General features: G+C 46.3%; 2 protein-coding genes across 4 annotated transcripts in view; one reads left to right on the top strand and one right to left on the bottom strand.

Moving 5' to 3' along the window:
• LOC110488655 (protein INSYN2B) overlaps positions 1-19,187 on the top strand; it is a 36,346-nt gene extending 17,159 nt beyond the window's left edge. For both annotated transcript variants that reach the window (XM_021560968.2, XM_021560967.2), the window contains exons 2-4: positions 1,338-3,407; positions 5,334-5,408; positions 17,824-19,187. In XM_021560968.2, the coding sequence (XP_021416643.2) occupies positions 1,810-3,407; positions 5,334-5,408; positions 17,824-17,989 (1,839 nt within the window). In that variant the 5' untranslated portion in view covers positions 1,338-1,809 and the 3' untranslated portion in view covers positions 17,990-19,187. The remainder of the gene's footprint in view (positions 1-1,337; positions 3,408-5,333; positions 5,409-17,823) is intronic.
• LOC110488657 (dedicator of cytokinesis protein 2) overlaps positions 1-22,856 on the bottom strand; it is a 141,584-nt gene that overhangs the window by 65,334 nt on the left and 53,394 nt on the right. For both annotated transcript variants that reach the window (XM_036942766.1, XM_036942765.1), the window contains exon 20: positions 21,380-21,475. In XM_036942766.1, coding sequence (XP_036798661.1) covers positions 21,380-21,475 — 96 coding nt within the window. The remainder of the gene's footprint in view (positions 1-21,379; positions 21,476-22,856) is intronic.

Here is a 22,856-nt window from a genome sequence, read left to right as displayed (position 1 = left end):
AGTGGTTTATACACTTGATGGTGATGCAATTGTAAAGCAAGACATGGCAGGTCAGGACACATGGCAGGACACACACACACACACATTATATTGTATAGTAATAGGGACAAATGTGTGTGTTTCGACTAATTATGTTCTCTGCTGCAGCAGGTGTCTGAATGTCTGTGTGTCTGAGGAATGACTATTCCAAAAACATTAACTACAGAGAAATGACTTTAAATACAGTTAAACAGTCCAAGTCCCATGGCCAAGTCTCTCATGACTCACACTCAAAATATTCATATTCTCAATATGCCACTCTCTCTCACACAGACTCTCGTAAGATGTCCTTGCCAGACTTAAAAAAAGAAAAAAAAGAAATAGCTCTGTCAAAATATTTATCTGCAGAAACAGTATCTTTCAGAAATGCACATACTGTATGTACTCATGTACAGTCACGCAAACTTTACACACACACACAAACACAAAGGTCGACACATGATTGCCCGTCATGCTGAGTCTTGACCCGTCATGGGAGACATGTTGCCATGGTAGCAGTTAGTAAACAATGGTGTCTGATGCTAGCACCCCTCGGTCAGAGGCTAATGAGGTCATTAGCGCTGCTTGCTAATATTCGAACGACGTCTCACAAGCCTCCCAGACATGCACAACCTGACACCTCCCACCCGGGCACTTCCATTCTTAGAGAGAAGCTAAAAACATGAATTATGTGTATATATAAGTATATACCGGACTCTGACATTGCTCGTTCTGATTATTTTTGTAATTTTCTTTTTTTATGTGTATATTGTGTTTATTATTGCTATGTGCAACTGTACTGTTGGAGCCAGAAACACAAGCATTCCACTGCACCTGGGAATAAAATCAGAAACGGAACATTTTGTGTGTGTGTGGTGGGGGTGACGCAAATGGCACACTATTACCTACAGTATATAGTGCACTACAACATTTGTGTAGGCCTACTATAAAAGGACATCATGTCTAACCTTAATTTAACTAGGCAAGTCAGTTAAGAACAAATTCATATTTACAATGACAGCCTACCACGGAACAGTGGGTTAACTGCCTTGTTCAGGGGCAGAAGATCAGATTTTTACTTTGTCAGTCGGGGATTCAATCCAGCAACCTTTTGGTTACTGGCCCAACGCTCTAACCACTAGGCTACCTGCTGCCCCACGTCATTCGGGACACAACCTGGGTATTTTCCACCTGGAGTGGAGAGAGTGATTATGGAGTGATATGAAGGCATTGATCCAGTCTGCAGCCATGCAGCAAGTGACGTGGTACTGGAGCTGTAGTGGTCTCAGCTAAATCAGCCTCTTCTCTTCTTTCCGCAGAGTGAAAAAGAGATGGACGGAAGAACTGCTATACCCTTCTTCTCTCATCCAATGAAGAACTGAATCACATGCTCATTAATGACCCAGAGGTACGAGGACCAATCGCCAGACTGAGTGGTGACGTCATACCAGTGACAGAGGCAGAATTGGGACCACCATGGATTCTATGGCAAAAAAGCATCAGTACTCTCACACACTGTAACTCATACTCTCTCTCTCTCTCTCTCTCCCTCTCTCTCGCTCTTTCTCTCTCTCTCTCTCTCTCTTTCTCTCTCTCTCTCTCTCTCTCTCTTTCTCTCTCTCTCTCTCTCTCTCTCTCTCTCTCTCTCTCTCTCAAAAACACTCTTCACACTTGGATAAAACAGAGACCGGTAACTCATCTCTCCACTCAGATATAAGACTGCCTCCCCCAGCTGTGATGTCACAGAGTGGCTCCTTCTCTTCCAGCTCCTCTGGGGGCTGAGCCGGGGCTATGGGTAGAAGGGTGGCTGATCCGACCAATCCAGTGCCTGCACTCGGGGTGCCCCTGGCGGGGGGGCGATGGGGTCCGCTGTGCAGCGTGGGGGTGCAGACCTCCCCTGGCCTTAGGACCCTCCCGTCAATCAAACTCAACCAGCCAACCAGTACGCAGCACCCAGAGACAAGGAGTAACAACCATGTCACCACGGTATTGACCATGTGTAACTCGTGCAGCAGTGGCAGCAGCGGTGGATTTGCCGTTTCCAAGGAGAGGAGTCAGAATGCGATCAACAGTCTGACACAGGACGACATGGGGTCACAGGGGTCAGGGGGCGGGGTCTACTGTCAGATCAAAACCATAAGGACCAATCCCAGGGAGTCTGGTCACAGGTCCAGCGGGAAACGGACGTCTCGATACACCAATGGGAGTGTGGTTGCCCCTGAGGTGGTGGGTGGGGTATGTACTGAGGGTGCCGAGGGGAACGAGCCAATCAGAGAGAGGAGGAGGGTCCAGTCTCTGAGAGGGGAGGAGTCTCGCCCTGTGCTGAGGTCAGGGAGTGTGTCTCATTCTGTGAGCTCTCACGCCACGCCTCCAAGGCCCTGTAGAATGATGACATCATCGCCCCGTCTCTGTGGAACCTGCGGGCGGAGACAGTCCCAGGCCCCACCCACTTGCATGGCAACTGCATGCCGCAGGCGAGCGGCCAGCAAGATCACAGAAAGCCAGACCCTCCCGAATCCTCCCAGGAAACAGTCCATACTCCTCAACCAGAACCGGAAAGACTCCCCTGTACTGAACACACACACACCACCAACCACACACAAAGCTATGAAGAACACTCAAACACAAACTCAGACATTGCCCTCTCCACACACAACCCAAAAGACACACACGCTCACGAAAGATTCACCTGTGCCCACATGCTCCAACACTAAGGATACACAGCACACACATACAGACCCAGAACCCAGTTTACCCAGGTTACATCAGAAAGAAACACACACACAGACAGCAGACACACACTCACACACCACAGAGAAACACACATCTAGGCCAAATAAATCCACAAGAAATACTCCAGCTACACAGCCTTTACCGGACAAAAACACGTCATCTGACAACCAACACACACCACCAAACTCATCTACACAAGTCACCCCCAAGCCACCACCCCCAGTCCTCCTCATAGGCAAAAAATCCTCGGCCTCTGCCCCTCTCCCACCTAAAACCTCCCCCAACCCCTACCACACTGTCCAGGTGAACCCAAAACCAGCACCGCCTGTCCTTCAGACCCAACCCAAACATACACCCCTCACCCCACCCCTGCTCTCCAAAATACCACCAGCACAACCAATCAAAAAAGAAGACTCCAAATCCCCTGGCCAATCAAAAGATGCAAATGCTCTGCATGCTGCCCATGTGGCCCCACAGTGCAATGGGGCACCAGGAGGTATGGCGGGGATACCAGGTGGGGTACAGGGGTGTGTGTCGGGGGGCCTCCACGGGCGTCTTCACAGCGTGGAAGAGAGTCTGCTCTCCAACCAGGAGAAGATCAAAGTCCTCCTCAATGTTATCCAAGACCTGGAGAAAAGCAAGGCCCTCAGCGAAGGGTGAGAGAGGGGCGTGTGTGTGTGAGTGAGAGAGAGAGTGAACGAGTGAAAGAGAAGAGAGGAAGATGAAAGAGAAGAAGCGAGCGAGTGAGAGACTGAGTGTGCAAGAGATGGAGAAAGGATGTATGTGAGAACGTATGGGAGTGCCTTTGAGAATCAACTCCAATGTAAAACTGGCATGCTTTCAACTTGGTAATGCACTTTAAGGTCATGGGAGTATTGCAGGGGCTGTGATGTACTGTATGCAGAATGTTATTGCTGCAGTGTTACAGAGCACGGCAGAACACCCACAGGGATATGTGTACAGAACACCTTTCTAAACCCTGCTGTATAAAAGTAAATATCAGTTCTTGCCTTTGTGGTGTATTCCGCTGCTCTGCCTCTGTATGCATTCTATCATATGGTCCATATAATTACAGGCAGAACTCCTTCCTTATGTCATGGCTGCTTCCTCAGGCTTTAAGGTCAACATAAGTTATCGACCTCTCTCCCTCTCATTCAGTTTCCCTCTCCTCCTCATTTCTATCTCTCTCTCCTTTCTCTCCCTCCCAGCTCTCTCTCTCTCCCTCCCTCCTCTCGTTCTCTCCTTCCGTCATCTCGTTATCTCCCTCCCTCATCTCCTTCTCTCTCCATCTCTTTCTCTCCCTCCCTCATCTCTTTCTCTTCGTTTCTACATCTCCTTATTTCTCTCACCCAAATCAAACACTCTCCCACGCTCTCATTTTGGAAATTGTCCAATTTTCGACTTATTCTTTGTTCCCATTCTACTTTCTCCTTATTCACATTCATTCTTCTCCTTGAAGAATGCTATTCATCTCTTTTCACCTCCACCCACCCCCCCGTTATCTCCCTCTTCACATCCCTCTATCTTTAATTACCACCCTCTCTTTTTCCTTCTCTCCTGATATGAATCACTTCTTCCTCCATACAATATAGAGCTGACTTCTCCTCCGCTCCTCTCTCCTCACCCTCTGTCCTCTCACTATATTCCACTCACCCGCTACCTCTGTTGTCAATCAGTACATCGCTCTCTCATCTCTTTCCTGTCACTCTTTGTTTTCTCTCTTTCTCTCTTCCGTCTTCTCACCTCTCTGTCCCCACTCTCCCTCTCACCCCTGATCCCCGACAACAGACTGCACCCCCTCTCTTATTTCCCCTCTCTCCTCTCTGTCCCCACTCTCCCTCTCACCCCTGATCCCCGACAACAGACTGCACCCCCTTTCTTATTTCCCCTCTCACCTCTCTGTCCCCACTCTCCCTCTCACCCCTGATCCCCGACAACAGACTGCACCCCCTTTCTTATTTCCCCTCTCACCTCTCTGTCCCCACTCTCCCTCTCACCCCTGATCCCCGACAACAGACTGCACCCCCTTTCTTATTTCCCCTCTCACCTCTCTGTCCCCACTCTCCCTCTCACCCCTGATCCCCGACAACAGACTGCACCCCCTCTCTTATTTTCCCTCTCTCCTCTCTGCTCTTCTACCCACTCCTCTACTTTTTATTTTTCATCTTCTCTCCACTCTACTCCTTCCTTCCTCCCTCCCTCCCTCTTCTCTCTGTCAGTTCCTCTTGGGTTGACGGCTCACTATAATACCAAACTAATCCCTCCCAGATTATGATTGAAGATACGCAATTCATGTTTCAGGGGCACAGCAAGACTCGCAACAACAGGATACACTTTGTTCCTCGGTGGCATTTGTGTGTGTGTGTGTGTGTGTGTGTGTGCGTGCGCGTGTGTGTGTTTGGCACAGTGCTAAGTTAAAGTTTTGGTGCTGTTTTTAAGTTTGTGTCTTGTGCTCCCTTTGTGTCTGTGTGTGAATGTGTGTCTTGTCTGTTTGTTTGGGGGGTAGTACTAATGACGCTCTCCTGTGTACTCCTCCTCATCCCGATGTTTGCGTGTCCTTCTTGTTGTCGTCGTTGTGTTAGGCGCTGCTCTTACAGAACTGGACAGGATATCAACAACTGCCCCACCTGTCAGAAGACTGCCTGCATCATATACAGGTAAAACACCTTCCTGATACCACATTAATACTAATACCATTTCACTTTTCAACGTCACTTCTTTTTATGTATTAAAATCCACATACAGGTACACTTAGCTAATATAACAGTATACCCAACCCACAGTCTACGGTGTACACTGGAACCACTAGCAGATGGCTTCAGTTTCAGCATCACGTTTTATGAGTTGTATGTACAGGATTTGCATCGCTGTATTACCGTCCAACAAAATGCAGGCTCCATCTTGACTATGCAACAACAATAATAAATAATAAAATATAAGAATACAAACATAAAGTAAATGGCAGTAGAATAGAATAAAGATTGTAGCATAATTAGAATATAGGAAGGCACAATTTATACAACAATATTTAAATGAGTATTGGGGATGGGGGGGGGGGGGGCATTGTATAAATTGAGCAGTATAATAAGAGTCTGGTAGCAGTAGTTGAGATATGTGTGTGTATGTCTGTGTGGGTGTATGTCTGTGTGGGTTTATGTCTGTGTGGGTGTGTGTGTGAGTGAGTGCATGTGTGCTAAGGTGTGGAAAATCAGAGCAGGTGCTCAGTCCAGTTCAGGTGTTCAGCAGTCTGATGGTTTGTAGATAGAAACTGTCTCTGAACCTGTTGGTATCAGACCTCATGTTCCGATACTGTCTCTCCGACGTTAAGGGAGAACCAAAAATCTCAAATTTGGACTCATCAGACCAAAAGACAGATTTCCACCAGTCTAATGTCCATTGCTCGTGTTTCTTGGTATTTTTCTTATTGGTGTCCTTTAGTAGTAGTTTCTTTGCAGCAATTCGACCATGAAAGGCCTGTTTCGCACAGTCTCTTCTGAACAGTTGATGTTGAGATGTGTCTGTTACTTGAAACATTTATTGGGGCGGCAATCCGAGGTGCAGTTAACTCTAATGAAATGATTCTCCGCATCAAAGGTAACTCTGAGCCTCCCTTTCATCTGGCAGTCCTCGTGAGAGCCAGTTTCGTCATATTTTTGGGACTGCACTTGAAGAAACTGACTGACCTTCATGTCTTAAAGTAATGATGGACTGTCATTTTGAGCTGTTCTTGCCATAAAACGGACTTGGTCTTTTTCCAAATAGGGCTATCTTCTGTATACCACCCCTACCTTGTCACAACACAACTGATTGGCTCAAATGCATTAAGAAGGAAAGAAATTCCACAAATTAACTTTTAACAAGGGACACCTGTTCATTGAAATGCATTCCAGGTGACTACCTCATGAAGCTGGTTGAGAGAATGCCAAGAGTGTGCAAAGCTGTCATCAAGGGAAAGGGTGGCTACTTTGAAGAATCAAAAATATAACAACTATTTTTAGGGGTAACTAAATGATTCCACGTGTTATTTCATAGTGTTGATGTCTTCTCTATTATTCTACAATGTAGAAAAATAGTGCAAATAAAGAAAAATCCTGGAATGAGTAGTTGTGTCCAAACTTTTGACTGGTACTATATATACAAAAGTATGTGGACACCCCTTGAAATTAGTGATTCGGCTATTTTAGCCATAGTCATTGCTGACAGGTGTATAAAATCAAGCACACTGCAACGCAATCTCCATTGACAAACATTGGCAGTAGAATGACCTTACTGAAGATCTCAATGAATTTCAACGTGGCACCGTCATTAGATCACACCTTTCCAACAAGTCAGTTCGTTAAATTTCTGCCCTCCTAGAGCTGCCCCAGTCAGCCCGAATGTAGTGCCAACTGTAAAGTTTGTTGGAGGAGGAATAATGGTCTGGGGATGTTTTTCGTGGTTCGGGCTAGGCCCTTTAGTTCCAATGAAAGGAAATCTGAATGCAACAACATACAATGACATTATAGACAATTCTGTGCTTCCAACTTTGTAGCAACAGTTTGGGGAAGGCCTTTTTCTGTTTTATTATGACAATGCCCTCGTGCACAAAGCGAGTCCATACAGAAAGGGTTTGTCGGGATCGGTGTAGAAGAACTTGACTGGCCTGCATAGCGCCCTGACCTCAACCCCATCAAACACCTTTGGGATGAATTGGAACACCAACTGCGAGGCAGGCCTAATCAACTAACATCAGTGTCCGACCTCACTAATGCTCTCGTGACTGAATGGAAGCAAATCAATGCAACAATGTTCCAACATCTATTGGAAAGCCTTCCCAGAGGAGTGGAGGCTGTTATTGCAGCAAAGGGGGAACCAACTCCATATTCATGCCCATGATTATGGAATGAGATGTTCGACGAGCAGGTGTCCACATACTTTTGGTCATGTAGTGTACCTCCTCCCTGTAGGCTGATTCGTCGTTGTTGCCTATCAGGCCTACAACCGTGGTTGTTGGTGTTGTGCGAAGCCACGCAGTCGTGGGTGAACAGAGAGTACAGCAGAAGACTAAGGACACACCCCTGGGGGCCCCTGTGTTGAGTCCATATGCAGGAGGTGTTGTTGCCATTCCTCACAGCCTGTGGTCTGCCCATCAGGAAGTCCAGGATCCAGTTGCAGAGGGGGGTGTCCAGAATCAGCATTCTCACATAGATGTTCCTCTTGTCCAAATGTGTTACGGCCCAGTAAATAACGATGGAAATTGCATCTTCTGTGGATCTGTTGGAGTGGTAGACAAAATGGATTGGGTCAAGTGTGCCTGCCATGCTGACCTTGATGTGGGCCATGACCGGCCTCTTGAAGCACTTCATGATGACCGAGGCGAGAGCAACGGGTCAATAGTGATTTGGGCAAGTCACCTTGTTTTTCTTGGGCACTGGGATGATGGTGGTCTCCGTAAAGCGGGTGGGGACTACAGCCTGGGACAGGTTGATGATGTCCCACAAGATGCCAGCCAGCTGGTCAACACACACTCTGAGGACACAGCCAGGGATCCCATGTGGGCCGGCAGCTTTGTGAGTTTTAGCTCTTTTTAGAGTTTTTCGTCAAGTCAGCCTCTGCGAGCGAAAGCACCTGTTCGACCGGAGCGGCGAGAGTCCTCCTGAATGGCTCAGTATTGTCTTTCTCGAAGCGAGCATAGAATGTGTTAAGCTTTTCTGGGAGGGAGGCTTCGGTGGGCACCACACAGCTGGATTTGCCTTTGTAGTCTGTGATAGTCTGTAGCTCTTGACACATGCAAAGCGAGTTGGTTTGAATTGTCGAACATCAATTCAAGTTTGAGTCTGTGTCTTTTTGCCTCCCTAACGGATTTGGGGAGCTCATACCTGCATGCCTTGTACGTGTCGCACGCCACAGAGTCATCGGGGTTCCTTCTGCTGACATTCAATGCTGCAGTACGGGCATTGAATCTTGTATCTGATGAAATACTGTATATTCCTCAATGTTAATGGATGAGTCCTGGGTGGATGAATCTTTGAATCCTAATAGTATTCTCAAATCAATCCTGCAGCATCGAGTCTGCCTCCTCTGTACAGCGCCTCACTTTTCTCTGTGTTGGTGGCTCCCTCTTGAGTTGCTGCTCGTAGGCGGGGAATAGGAGCAGAGAGACGTGATCTGATTGGCCGCAATGGGGGGCGGGGTATGGCTGAGTTTGCTGTGTGCCGCCTTGGTGTTTGCTTGTGGCGGTATGTACCCAGCTGTCATAATAACCCACGGGTATTCCCTTGGCACATAGTAGGGTCGGCATTTTAGCATCAGAAACTCCAGTTCTGATGAACAGGATTTCGCAATGCTTTCAACTTCGGTACACCAGGAATTGTTAACGAGGAAACATACCCCTCCCCCAGACACTTACCAGATCCCCCCTGAGTCTTTGCAGAAGCCGCCGTTCGATCCACTCGGGATATGGAGAAGCCATCTGGTTGAACGGCAGAGTCAAGTGAATTGTCTGTAAGCCATATCTCAGTAAAAAACTAAAGACACCGCATTCCCTGATGTTCCTCTGTGATTGAAGCCGAGCTCTGAGTTCACAAAGTTCCTTTTCCAGCGATTGGACATCAGCTATCAGGATACAAGGAAGAGGAAGCCGTGTATCTTCCTCCTTTCAGCCTAGCTCGGAGTCCTTTTCCTTCCTCTTCTTCGCTGTCTTAGGTCAACTGCCTTAAGCAGGAACCGGCAAGACGCACCCCCTCCTCAGCGCTGCCAACAGGTAAAAGTCCTTGTGATGTCATCGACAGTAACAGCAAGAAATGATCCTAGTCAGATACTGGGCTGTACAAACACCCTACCAAGTACCCAGCAACAACATCAACATTCCCCACCTCCCTCTCCATACTCTGTAAGGCTGTGACCTAAATGAGTAATTAAATGCTAGAATCCTTAGTTGCTACATCCATTTTCGGACATAAATTAATAATGAATACCCATTGATTCTTGAAGAATATAAGCTTAGTTTAACTGATGTACCCAATCAGAACCCAAAATATCAGCTTGTTTAACTCAATATCTGTAAATATATCAAACACTGTACAGCCTCAAAACATGGCTAAAACGACATTTTTTATATCATGGATGGTCAGTCCTTGCATCCATAGCTCTGTCTAGGAATTTGAGAGTGGTTACATTTCTCCAGGCCCATCCCTCAGCTTTTTACCCAAACAGGGGTGGGGTCATCCCTTTGTTATTGCTTCAATTAAGGACTCTAACTTTAACCAATCAGGACGTGCAGCTCTTTGCTAACTCACTATCAGCCCACCAGATCTCCTCCTCGCCCTCGTCTCCTCCTCCTCTGTAACCAGGAACAACATTAGCTACAGCAGGAGTTCACATCTAATCAGGAATAATTAGGACCGGAGGGAAGTGTGGCAGAGATACCGGCTCACACAGGGGCCCCTCAGGGCCACAGAAAACAGCCCAGGGGCCCCGCCAGGACCTGTTTCTGCAGATAATATCACAGGACCGCTAGGAAGTCCCTGAATAGCTGGTGAACAGCAAGGAAGTCCCCCAGTGAAGTTCAAAGTGAATGTTAAATAGAATACATTACTGCAGTAGCCTGAATCACTACTGCCTGAGTATGAACTATCTAGTAATTATCTACTATTACCACTGGGCACACTCCTCAAAGACTACCACACTGTGTTGGTAGACGTCCCAGGACATTTGGATTTAAATTCTCTCTCTCTCTCTCTCTCTCTCTCTCTCTCTCTCTCTCTCTCTCTCTCTCTCTCTCTCTCTCTCTCTCTCTCTCTCTCTCTCTCTCTCTCTCTCTCTCTCTCTCTCTCTCTCTCTCTCTCTCTCTCTCTCTCTCTCTCTCTCTCTCTCTCTCTCTCTCTCTCTCTCTCTCTCTCTCTCTCTCTCTCTCTCTCTCTCTCTCTCTCTCTCTCTCTCTCTCTCTCTCTCCAATTCAAGGGCTTTATTGGCATGGGAAACATGTGTTAACATTGCCAAAGCAAGTGAGGTAGACAACATATAAAGTGAAAAGCAACAAAAATTAACAGTAAACATTACACATACAGAGGTTTCAAAACAGTAAAGACATTACAAATGTCATATTATATATAATTTCACCCAGTAGATATGGGAGTTCATGCCCATGATTATGGAATGAGATGTTCGACGAGCAGGTGTCCACATACTTTTGGTCATGTAGTGTACCTCCTCCCTGTAGGCTGATTCGTCGTTGTTGCCTATCAGGCCTACAACCGTGGTTGTTGGTGTTGTGCGAAGCCACGCAGTCGTGGGTGAACAGAGAGTACAGCAGAAGACTAAGGACACACCCCTGGGGGCCCCTGTGTTGAGTCCATATGCAGGAGGTGTTGTTGCCATTCCTCACAGCCTGTGGTCTGCCCATCAGGAAGTCCAGGATCCAGTTGCAGAGGGGGGTGTCCAGAATCAGCATTCTCACATAGATGTTCCTCTTGTCCAAATGTGTTACGGCCCAGTAAATAACGATGGAAATTGCATCTTCTGTGGATCTGTTGGAGTGGTAGACAAAATGGATTGGGTCAAGTGTGCCTGCCATGCTGACCTTGATGTGGGCCATGACCGGCCTCTTGAAGCACTTCATGATGACCGAGGCGAGAGCAACGGGTCAATAGTGATTTGGGCAAGTCACCTTGTTTTTCTTGGGCACTGGGATGATGGTGGTCTCCGTAAAGCGGGTGGGGACTACAGCCTGGGACAGGTTGATGATGTCCCACAAGATGCCAGCCAGCTGGTCAACACACACTCTGAGGACACAGCCAGGGATCCCATGTGGGCCGGCAGCTTTGTGAGTTTTAGCTCTTTTTAGAGTTTTTCGTCAAGTCAGCCTCTGCGAGCGAAAGCACCTGTTCGACCGGAGCGGCGAGAGTCCTCCTGAATGGCTCAGTATTGTCTTTCTCGAAGCGAGCATAGAATGTGTTAAGCTTTTCTGGGAGGGAGGCTTCGGTGGGCACCACACAGCTGGATTTGCCTTTGTAGTCTGTGATAGTCTGTAGCTCTTGACACATGCAAAGCGAGTTGGTTTGAATTGTCGAACATCAATTCAAGTTTGAGTCTGTGTCTTTTTGCCTCCCTAACGGATTTGGGGAGCTCATACCTGCATGCCTTGTACGTGTCGCACGCCACAGAGTCATCGGGGTTCCTTCTGCTGACATTCAATGCTGCAGTACGGGCATTGAATCTTGTATCTGATGAAATACTGTATATTCCTCAATGTTAATGGATGAGTCCTGGGTGGATGAATCTTTGAATCCTAATAGTATTCTCAAATCAATCCTGCAGCATCGAGTCTGCCTCCTCTGTACAGCGCCTCACTTTTCTCTGTGTTGGTGGCTCCCTCTTGAGTTGCTGCTCGTAGGCGGGGAATAGGAGCAGAGAGACGTGATCTGATTGGCCGCAATGGGGGGCGGGGTATGGCTGAGTTTGCTGTGTGCCGCCTTGGTGTTTGCTTGTGGCGGTATGTACCCAGCTGTCATAATAACCCACGGGTATTCCCTTGGCACATAGTAGGGTCGGCATTTTAGCATCAGAAACTCCAGTTCTGATGAACAGGATTTCGCAATGCTTTCAACTTCGGTACACCAGGAATTGTTAACGAGGAAACATACCCCTCCCCCAGACACTTACCAGATCCCCCCTGAGTCTTTGCAGAAGCCGCCGTTCGATCCACTCGGGATATGGAGAAGCCATCTGGTTGAACGGCAGAGTCAAGTGAATTGTCTGTAAGCCATATCTCAGTAAAAAACTAAAGACACCGCATTCCCTGATGTTCCTCTGTGATTGAAGCCGAGCTCTGAGTTCACAAAGTTCCTTTTCCAGCGATTGGACATCAGCTATCAGGATACAAGGAAGAGGAAGCCGTGTATCTTCCTCCTTTCAGCCTAGCTCGGAGTCCTTTTCCTTCCTCTTCTTCGCTGTCTTAGGTCAACTGCCTTAAGCAGGAACCGGCAAGACGCACCCCCTCCTCAGCGCTGCCAACAGGTAAAAGTCCTTGTGATGTCATCGACAGTAACAGCAAGAAATGATCCTAGTCAGATACTGGGCTGTACAAACACCCTACCAAGTACCCAGCAACAACATCAACATTCCCCACCTCCCTCTCCATACTCTGTAAGGCTGTGACCTAAATGAGTAATTAAATGCTAGAATCCTTAGTTGCTACATCCATTTTCGGACATAAATTAATAATGAATACCCATTGATTCTTGAAGAATATAAGCTTAGTTTAACTGATGTACCCAATCAGAACCCAAAATATCAGCTTGTTTAACTCAATATCTGTAAATATATCAAACACTGTACAGCCTCAAAACATGGCTAAAACGACATTTTTTATATCATGGATGGTCAGTCCTTGCATCCATAGCTCTGTCTAGGAATTTGAGAGTGGTTACATTTCTCCAGGCCCATCCCTCAGCTTTTTACCCAAACAGGGGTGGGGTCATCCCTTTGTTATTGCTTCAATTAAGGACTCTAACTTTAACCAATCAGGACGTGCAGCTCTTTGCTAACTCACTATCAGCCCACCAGATCTCCTCCTCGCCCTCGTCTCCTCCTCCTCTGTAACCAGGAACAACATTAGCTACAGCAGGAGTTCACATCTAATCAGGAATAATTAGGACCGGAGGGAAGTGTGGCAGAGATACCGGCTCACACAGGGGCCCCTCAGGGCCACAGAAAACAGCCCAGGGGCCCCGCCAGGACCTGTTTCTGCAGATAATATCACAGGACCGCTAGGAAGTCCCTGAATAGCTGGTGAACAGCAAGGAAGTCCCCCAGTGAAGTTCAAAGTGAATGTTAAATAGAATACATTACTGCAGTAGCCTGAATCACTACTGCCTGAGTATGAACTATCTAGTAATTATCTACTATTACCACTGGGCACACTCCTCAAAGACTACCACACTGTGTTGGTAGACGTCCCAGGACATTTGGATTTAAATTCTCTCTCTCTCTCTCTCTCTCTCTCTCTCTCTCTCTCTCTCTCTCTCTCTCTCTCTCTCTCTCTCTCTCTCTCTCTCTCTCTCTCTCTCTCTCTCTCTCTCTCTCTCTCTCTCTCTCTCTCTCTCTCTCTCTCTCTCTCTCTCTCTCTCTCTCTCTCTCTCTCTCTCTCTCTCTCTCTCTCTCTCTCTCTCTCTCTCTCTCTCTCTCTCTCTCTCTCTCTCTCTCTCTCTCTCTCTCTCTCTCTCTCTCTCTCTCTCTCTCTCTCTCTCTCTCTCTCTCTCTCTCTCTCTCTAATTCAAGGGCTTTATTGGCATGGGAAACATGTGTTAACATTGCCAAAGCAAGTGAGGTAGACAACATATAAAGTGAAAAGCAACAAAAATTAACAGTAAACATTACACATACAGAGGTTTCAAAACAGTAAAGACATTACAAATGTCATATTATATATAATTTCACCCAGTAGATATGGGAGTTTTTCAAATTTGGATTTGTTTTCGAATTCTTTGTGGATCTGTGTAATCTGAGGGAAATATGTCTCTTTAATATGGTCATACATTGGGCAGGAGGTTAGGAAGTGCAGCTCAGTTTCCACCTCATTTTGTGGGCAGTGAGCACATAGCCTGTCTTCTCTTGAGAGCCATGTCTGCCTACGGCGGCCTTTCTCAATAGCAAGGCTATGCTCACTGAGTCTGTACATAGTCAAAGCTTTCCTTAATTTTGGGTCAGTCACAGTGGTCAGGTATTCTGCCGCTGTGTACTCTCTGTTTAGGGCCAAATAGCATTCTAGTTTGCTCTGTTTTTTTGTTAATTCTTTCCAATGTGTCAAGTAATTATCTTTTTGTTTTCTCATGATTTGGTTGGGTCTAATTGTGCTGTTGTCCTGGGGCTCTGTAGGGTGTGTTTGTGTTTGTGAACAGAGCCCCAGGACCAGCTTGCTCTCTCTCTCTCTCTCTCTCTCTCTCTCTCTCTCTCTCTCTCTCTCTCTCTCTCCTTGCCTGTGTGTCCCATTTCTCTTTTCCCAAATAAAGAGGATCAGTAATATTCTATTATTCCCAATAGCGATATGCTGGTGCGCGCGCGCACACACACACACACACACACAGTTAATCCAAACAGAAGAGAAGGATTATTACAGTCATTCCGAGGCCATTGGAAGACACCGATCATTCTATTGTGGTTATGAAACACACACACATACACACACATACACAGGCACATCAATACAGTCATTTTCTTGATGGTACAGTAATGGCGTTATCACACACTCAGCAGGACACAGAGAGGGGATGGGGGGAAGAGTGTGTAGAAGAGAGAGATATACAGAGAGAGAAAGAGAGAGAGAGAGAGAGAGAGAGAGAGAGAGAGAGAGAGAGAAAGATAGAGAGGAGAGAGACCGCGTGGGATGGTGGCTTCCCTCTTCATGATTTGAGCTGGAAAACGACATTTTGATGTTTCCTGCCTGCAGATGTTTTGTACTGTCAAATCTAATTAATCTGTGTGACAGAGAAACAAAGAAAGGCAAGTTCTGACAGAAAAAAAACACTGCGCTCGCTCGCTCGCACGCACGCGCACACACACACACACACACACACACACACAGCAGATACTGTAGATGCCAGCCGGGGGAATCAATTAAGAGGAGCAGCTTTCCCAATTGAGGCGTAATCCCCAAAACAATAGAGGAGGAACAACAGAGAGATAACGAGAAGGAAAAACTGAGCTACAGAGAGAGAAAACACCCTCTTTAAAACACCCTGAAAGCACATGCTGCACGGCAAGGAATGTGTAGGCCAGGTTCAATGCTTATTTCTTTCCATTTGTGTGTGTGTGTGTGTGTGTGTGTGCGTGTGTGTGTGTGCGTGCATGTGTGTGCATGCGTGGTTTCAGTAGTAGCACTCCTCCTCTCCAGTGCTTTATAATTTATTCATACTCCTTTCCTCTCCCCTGCGTCTGCATCTGTGCTTTTACCTCTCTTTCATATCTTCCGGTCTCTTCATTTCTCCTCTTTTCCGGGGACATTCTAACCTTACCTCAACTCTCTCTCTCCCTCCCTCTCCCTCTCCCTCTCTCTCTCCCCCTCTCCCCCTCTCTCCCTCTCTCCCTCTCTCCCTCTCTCCCTCTCTCGCTCCCTCTCCCTCTCTCCCCCTCTCCCCCTTTCTCCCTCTCTCTCCCTCTCCCTCTCTCTTCCTCTCCCTCTCTCTCTCTCTCTCTCCCTCTCTCCCTCGCACGGCTCTCTTTCTATTTACTCCCCCTCCTTCCTCTTTCTCTGTATCTTGTTTTCCCCTCCTGTTTTCTCAACTCATCCTTTCATCCTTTCAACCACCCTTCCCACCCCGCTACTACTCATCAAACCTTCTCGTCTTTACCCTCCTCCTCTCTCTCTCTCCCTCCCGCTGTTTCTCCTTTAGAAGCCCCTGTGTGTTATGTATATCGGACGCCTCCTCTTCCCACTCACTGCTGTGTCATTTGAGCGGTTTCATTTGAGGTTTTATTTGTCAGGAGAGAGCAAATACGATGACTGAGTGGGCATAGGATTTTGAATGGGAATTCATTTTTTGGTCCCCCACAAGGATAGTAAAACAAACGTGTGTGTGTGTGTGTCTGTGTGTGTGTGCGTGTCTTCTATCCTCCTGTCCTTCCTTCATCGTAAGCCTCATTAACTCCAGATGCTCAAACCCTGTGCAACTCATCTCAATACACACAACTTTGTTTTACTATTGTTGTGTGGCTCAAACAATTAATTCCCATTCAAAATCCGATGTTCCCTTAACCCTAACCCCAAACCGCTAACTCAAACCCAAACCCATAACCATAAGTGTAATCCTAACCCTAAACCTAACCCCTAAACCTAAAATAGCATCAATTCACTGTCTTCCTCTCGTTATTGTTTTCATCTCACTGAAGTGTCACAGTTGACCCCTCTGAGCCCTCGGCCTCCATTGATCTTTAAGGCACGTAACCGCCCAATGTTTACCCACCCTCTCCAGACCGGACTGACTTGCAATATGCAGACAGAGCAGGAAGTTGCAATAGGCACCGCGTAACCAAATGTTTGTTACCATCACAAACAGAAACCGTCTTAAACCTAACCCTAATTCTAACCCTAAACCTTTTTCCTTGTGGCGACCAGCGAAATGTCTGAATTTTCCTTGTTTTACTATTATTGCGAGGACTTCTGGTCCCCACAAGGATAGTAAAACCAAAAACACACGCACAAACTTTCAGTGCACACTCAAACTCCCCTGCAGTATGACCCGAAGCATTAGCCATTTTAGAGAGGAGAGAGGGAGAGCGATATATATATATATAGAGAGAGAAAGAAAGAAATAAAGCAAGAGAGAAAGAGAGAGAGAGAGAGAGAGAGAGAGAGAGAGAGAGAGAGAGAGAGAGAGAGAGAGAAGATAAGGCAAGGGGAGGGAGGGCTTTGAAAACATCACAGGGGAAATACATGTTTCACTCAGTCCTCTCTTTAAGTTCCAACACTTTAGGACGACTCTCTAGTTCGCGCCTCCTCTACTCTCTCTTTCTCTCTCCTCCCACTCCTCTCATTACTCCAGCCTGTGATATAGTGGTGCATGAAGCGTAGGAATTCTGTGAACGTGAAATTACTTCAGTGTGTGTGTGTGTGTCTGATTGGGTGCATAGGCGTGCACTTGAAAGAGCACATGTGTTTTCAGAGGTGTGAAGCATGTGCATTGATGTGTGTATGTTACCGTGTAAATCTAACTGCATTTATATCAAAGGGCATTTGAAGAAGTACAAGCAATTTATGTTTGCGTACATGTCTAACTTTCTCCACCTCTCTCCCCCTATTTTCTCCCTTTTTCTCCCCCTCTTTTCTCCACCTCTTTTCTCCATTTTTCTCCACCTCTCTCCCCCTCTTTTCTCCCTTTTTCTTCCCTCTCTCCCCCTCTTTTCTCCCCCTCTCTTCTCCATTTTTCTCCCCCCCTCTTTTCTCCCCCCTCTCCCCCTCTTATCTCCCTTTTCTCCCCCTCTATCCCCCCCTTTTCTCCACCTCTCTCTGCCTATCTTTCAACCTCTTTCTCCCCCTCTCTCTTCCTCCTCTCCCACCCTCTCTCTCCCCCACTCTCTCCACCTCTTTCTCACCAGTGTGGAGCATGACTTCAGACAGCAAGAGGGGAGGTTCCAGCCAGTGATGGAAACTCTAGATGGGGTTTACGATGTCCCCCTCCCCGTCCCCAAACCTCCCACCTCCCACCCCAGCGCCAAGGCCCGTGTCAAGAAGCTACGCAAGAAGTGTTTCTGGTGGCTATAGATACACATCCGTCGCCGGGGGTACAGTCGCCATGGAAATGTTGCGGGCTGCTGTTACCAAGGGGATTGGACAGGTGTGTGTTGATGGACAATGGCGACTGTTCCTGTGTCTTTGATGTTGCTATAGGAACTATTATGGTAGCTGAGCTACAGAGATGCTACACCTTAGAAACAGTTGGAGTGTGGATAACATGGAGAGCAATAAGTTACCATGGACAACTCTATGAGGTGTGGACCAACTGATAGAGTTCAAGTCTTGGGATCACTGGTTACTGGATTTTGAAGAGATACTAAACTGAGTGACTTTGTCCCTGACCAACAGAGTTACTGTGCTACTGTGCTAGGTTAGTCACATAAGGGACACGGTTTAAGAGTGTCTAGTGGTGACTCAGTTAGGTCAAAGGTCCCAGTGCTTGAACATAGATGAGCACCTATTCACATTCCACGACCTACAGAGTGACCAGTCCATCTACAATCCCTTCAGAGAGTGACAGGCCATGTAACCAATCAACACACGCTTCCACCAGGATTCTCCCGCAATACGCAAAACAAAAAAGTTACTGAGTCATACTCAACACAAACAATATACACACACAGTATAGCACTAAACACACACAAGCACACGCACACGCAGACGCACACACACTACAATTATATCCACTCTACACTATGAGCTTTCATTTTTCCACAGCGCTATTGGCTAAAACACCAGCTCAACCAATAATAATCTCAACCTTTCCTTCCAAGACCACACCCTATTTACTGTTTAACCAATAATCAGCCCCGGTCCCTAACCTGCCACATCAGTGCTTTTTAATAGATCGCTCTTCCCATCCCCATGTGTGATCTCCCACAATGCTTTTCTCTTCCTTTTCCTCTCGCTGTGTTGTTTACAATAGTTATATTGGGATCCAATAAAAGTGTGTATTTTAAACAGGACAGATCATTTCCTGCTTGAACAGGGGTTCCCTATTCCCATGACGACACACCTAAAGCACTATTGACCACCACCATTCAGGATGAAGCTGTGGCACTATGGAGGAATGGTAAAAGTGGATGGAGGGCTATAAGAGGGCTACAACATGCTATTTCAAAGGGTAGAATAAAGGTCACTAAACTGTAAGAAAGTCTACAGACGGAAACAATCAGTAGTTTCCCAAATACTTCCTGTGTTTTAGACCCACCTATAGCTTTTTTTTTTGGGGGGGGGGGGGGGGGGGGGGGGAGTATTGCTCGTCTCCCATTCAAGTAAACACTAAGTAAACAACTCCATCATTTCTAGCCAGAACCCAATTTTAAGCCGTGGCCCAAACTGAATTGGCCACAACCCGCCAGCAGGACACAAATAACAATTTGTGAAACACTAAAAGGACTGAAGAGAAGGATTTAGAAAGCAGTCAGTGTGCAGTGGTACTCTGCGATCAAAAGCAGTGGGGCAATTCTTTTCCATGGAGGGGCCACATTAGAATATATTATCGCCATCGCGGGCCAGAACCATATTACAGGGTTAAACATCATGTGTATGACTGTGTTGACAGATATAGCTACTGTAAATCACATCCAGATATGCTACTTATTTGACTTTTTAACATGTACAGAAATAAACCACTTCCATGTTCTCCTTTTGGTAGGTATTTTCATTATTAATCGTGTAACGAACTACGGGCAGGGAAAAGTACACTGTGCATTCAGCACCACGGACAGAACCCTTGTTAACGGTATGCACAAACACACAAGACAGAGAGAGAGCTCAACATTACATTTAAACTATTCAATCAGTGTGAGGAGTACTGATAGGCACTGACTAGAGAAGTGAAGTCAGGTATAGTTTCTGACATCTCTATGCTCAGGATTGCTGAGAGGTGAGAGTCAGTAAGAGACGATCTGTGCCTTGACTTGTTAAATTCATCACTCAAAATGTCTGTTCGCATACATACAGTAGGTTGACCCAAACAGTACAAACATCTTCGGAGCAGGACTCCTAATCTTTATAAAGTTTTGTTCATGGAGAGATGCATTAGAACCTTGTCAGGGACATTGTTTTGAATAGCTCTCCAATCACTGTATCAGACTGAAGATCGATACGCTCAAGTTGCAGGTCTGTGGGAGCGTTTTCCACATTGAAGGTGAAAGGAGAGGAAACCAACAGCATGTCCTTTTCCAACACTCTGAAATCTTCAAAAACGACAAGACAACTCACTGTTGGAAGCACGCAGCAGCGATGTATACTTCTCCCGCTGGTCATCTGATAGGGAACAGACTAGTAGTGTCGGAAGGTGGGTGAGATTGTTGGCTTCTACTTACCGGTCAGGATAAATAATTTTCCCTTTGAAGGCTTTGAGAAGACTGTACATCTGATGTGCAAAAAGGCCCTTCCCTTGTCGTTTGGAATTCAGTTAATTCATGAGGGCCATGATGTCCACGGTGAAGGCAAAATCAGACAACCATTCTTAATCTTGCAGTTGAGGGAAATCCACATATTTTCCTTTCATTTGCAAAAACTCAGGTCCCACACCCTTCAGGTCCCACACCCTTCAGGTCCCACACCCTTCAGGTCCCACACCCTTCAGGTCCCACACCCTTCAGGTCCCACACCCTTTTAAGCACCTTCTCCAAACACATTTGTGTGGTAGGGGCGATCTGCATGGCACGACTCTGTCTCTTCCAACAGTGAGACAAACTGCCTGTGGTTTAAAGATTTTGCTCTTATGAAGTTTACCACTTTAGTGACTGTATCCACAACATGGCTCATTTTCAGAACACATTTACAGAGCACCTCCTGATGAATAATGCAATGCAAGAAAATCATTTTCTGATCCGGGTTCAGCTCAGCTACTTGATCTTGCATCCTTTTCAAAAGGCCAACGTTTTTTCGGGCACCCATCAGTGGTCACATTGGATAACTTTTCAAAACTCAGTCCCAGCTTTGCCACACACTTATTAACCTCCTCCAATAAATCTTTCCTTGTAGTTGTGCTCTTCATTGACTGCACTGAAGCAAGCTCCTCTGTCATTTCAAAGTCTGGGGTTATGCCTTGTAAGAATATCAACAACTGCGCCGTGTCACGTGCATCACTGCTCTCATCCAATATCAAATACGTTTTTCACAACTTTGCTATCGCAAATTCTTTACGAGATCTGAGCATGATTCCGCGGTCCGTATTGAATCAGGTCGCCCCCCCCCCGGGCCGGCCTTTACCCAGGCCTGTTCAAGATTATCTATATGTGCACAACTTACAGTAGGAGGTAGGATTGAGACTTGGGAAGCCAGTATGGGAACCCAAGCCAGCTTGTTTGGAGCAAAACCCTGCATATGTGTAATCTCTCCAGGAGCATGGTGGCCTGGTCACCAGTGGGGCTAACGCTTAGGAGGGTCATTTGGATTACTCACAATCAGGGCATGCTCACGACCCATGGAAATGACCGTACGGTTGATGGTCCTGAGGAGACTGGCCACAATGTCCTGAATATGCTGGAATGTCTCACCCTGAGAAAGAGAGAGAGAAAAGAGAAAAGAGAAAAAGAGAGAGAGAGAGAGAGAGAGAGAGAGAGAGAGAGAGAGAGAGAGAGAGAGAGAGAGAGAGAGAGAGAGAGAGAGAGAGAGGGAGAGAGAAAGCAGGGTCATGAATCAGTTGGACCAAAAATACACTTTCCTGGCAGTTTCTTGGATAGAATCATATGCATGCCCTAAACTGCGCTCACTACCATTGTTCATCGGCTCTTTTTTTTTTAGATCTCTGCCAAAGAAAATTCCCCAACCTTCTCCAACGCACTCCGTTTTCTCTCTCTGTGCCTCGCCAAAGTAATTCACTGTCCCCCGATACAAAATGTCCCCAAAGGAACCATAATAAAGTCAGTAACAGCCCCTGTCACCGCACATTTCTGACTGTTGCTCATATGTAGGGGTTCCCAAACTTTTTCCCTCAGGCCCACCCCCCCTTCCAGCATTGGGAAACATCAAGTGCCCCACCTGCACGCGCCATGTCGATTTCTATGGGCACAAGCACTGTTCATGACACAAACTGTTCACACCCCTCTTGTTGGTGGAGAGAACATGTTGCAGGTTTAAAGCTTATTACCTGCAATTCTACACATTTAGTCATGGGGCTCAGAGAAACATTTAGCAGTTTTAAAGCTCATTTTCTTGCAAATCTATACATGTTGCCATGTCTAATGTGTATTCATGTGACATGTGAGTGACTCAAACACTTATGGGCTAACATCAACCTAGCTAAAAACCTGTTAGCTGACATGGGCTAGTTGATCTGGACATTTCTGACAAGTTTTACATATCTCTCTAAGGTCCACAATGACTGACATGACAAGAGGATCCGATGACGCACTACCCAATCACCTTGTGCATTCTACGATTGCAACTTTCAAGAGTAACAAAAAAAAAACACTTTTAAATAAATGAGACCAACACTTTACATGTTACTTCAAATCGAATCAAATGTTTTATTGGTCACATACACGTGCTGAGCAGCTGTAATTGTGGGTGTAGCGAAATGCTTGCGTTTCTAGCTCCGTCAGTGCAGTAATATCTAACAGTTTCACAACATATACCCAATTCACACAAATCGAAGTAAATTAATATATAAGAATATATAATTAAATGAGTGAGCAATGTCAGAGCGGCATAGACTAAGATACAGTAGAATATAATAGAATACATGTGAGTATGTAAAAAAAATATGTAAGCATTATTAAAGTGACTAGTGTTCCATTAAAGTGGCCAGTGATTTTAAGTCATTGTATATAGGCAGCAGTCTCTAATGTGCTAGTGATGGCTATTTAACAGTCTGATGGCCTTGAGATAGAAGCTGTTTTTCAGTCTCTCGGTCCCTGCTTTGATGCACCTGTACTGA

The sequence above is a fragment of the Oncorhynchus mykiss genome, chromosome 14 (assembly GCF_013265735.2).
Source record: "Oncorhynchus mykiss isolate Arlee chromosome 14, USDA_OmykA_1.1, whole genome shotgun sequence".
In the NCBI taxonomy this organism is placed as follows: domain Eukaryota; kingdom Metazoa; phylum Chordata; class Actinopteri; order Salmoniformes; family Salmonidae; genus Oncorhynchus; species Oncorhynchus mykiss.
This window is presented reverse-complemented; position numbering and strand designations above follow the sequence as displayed.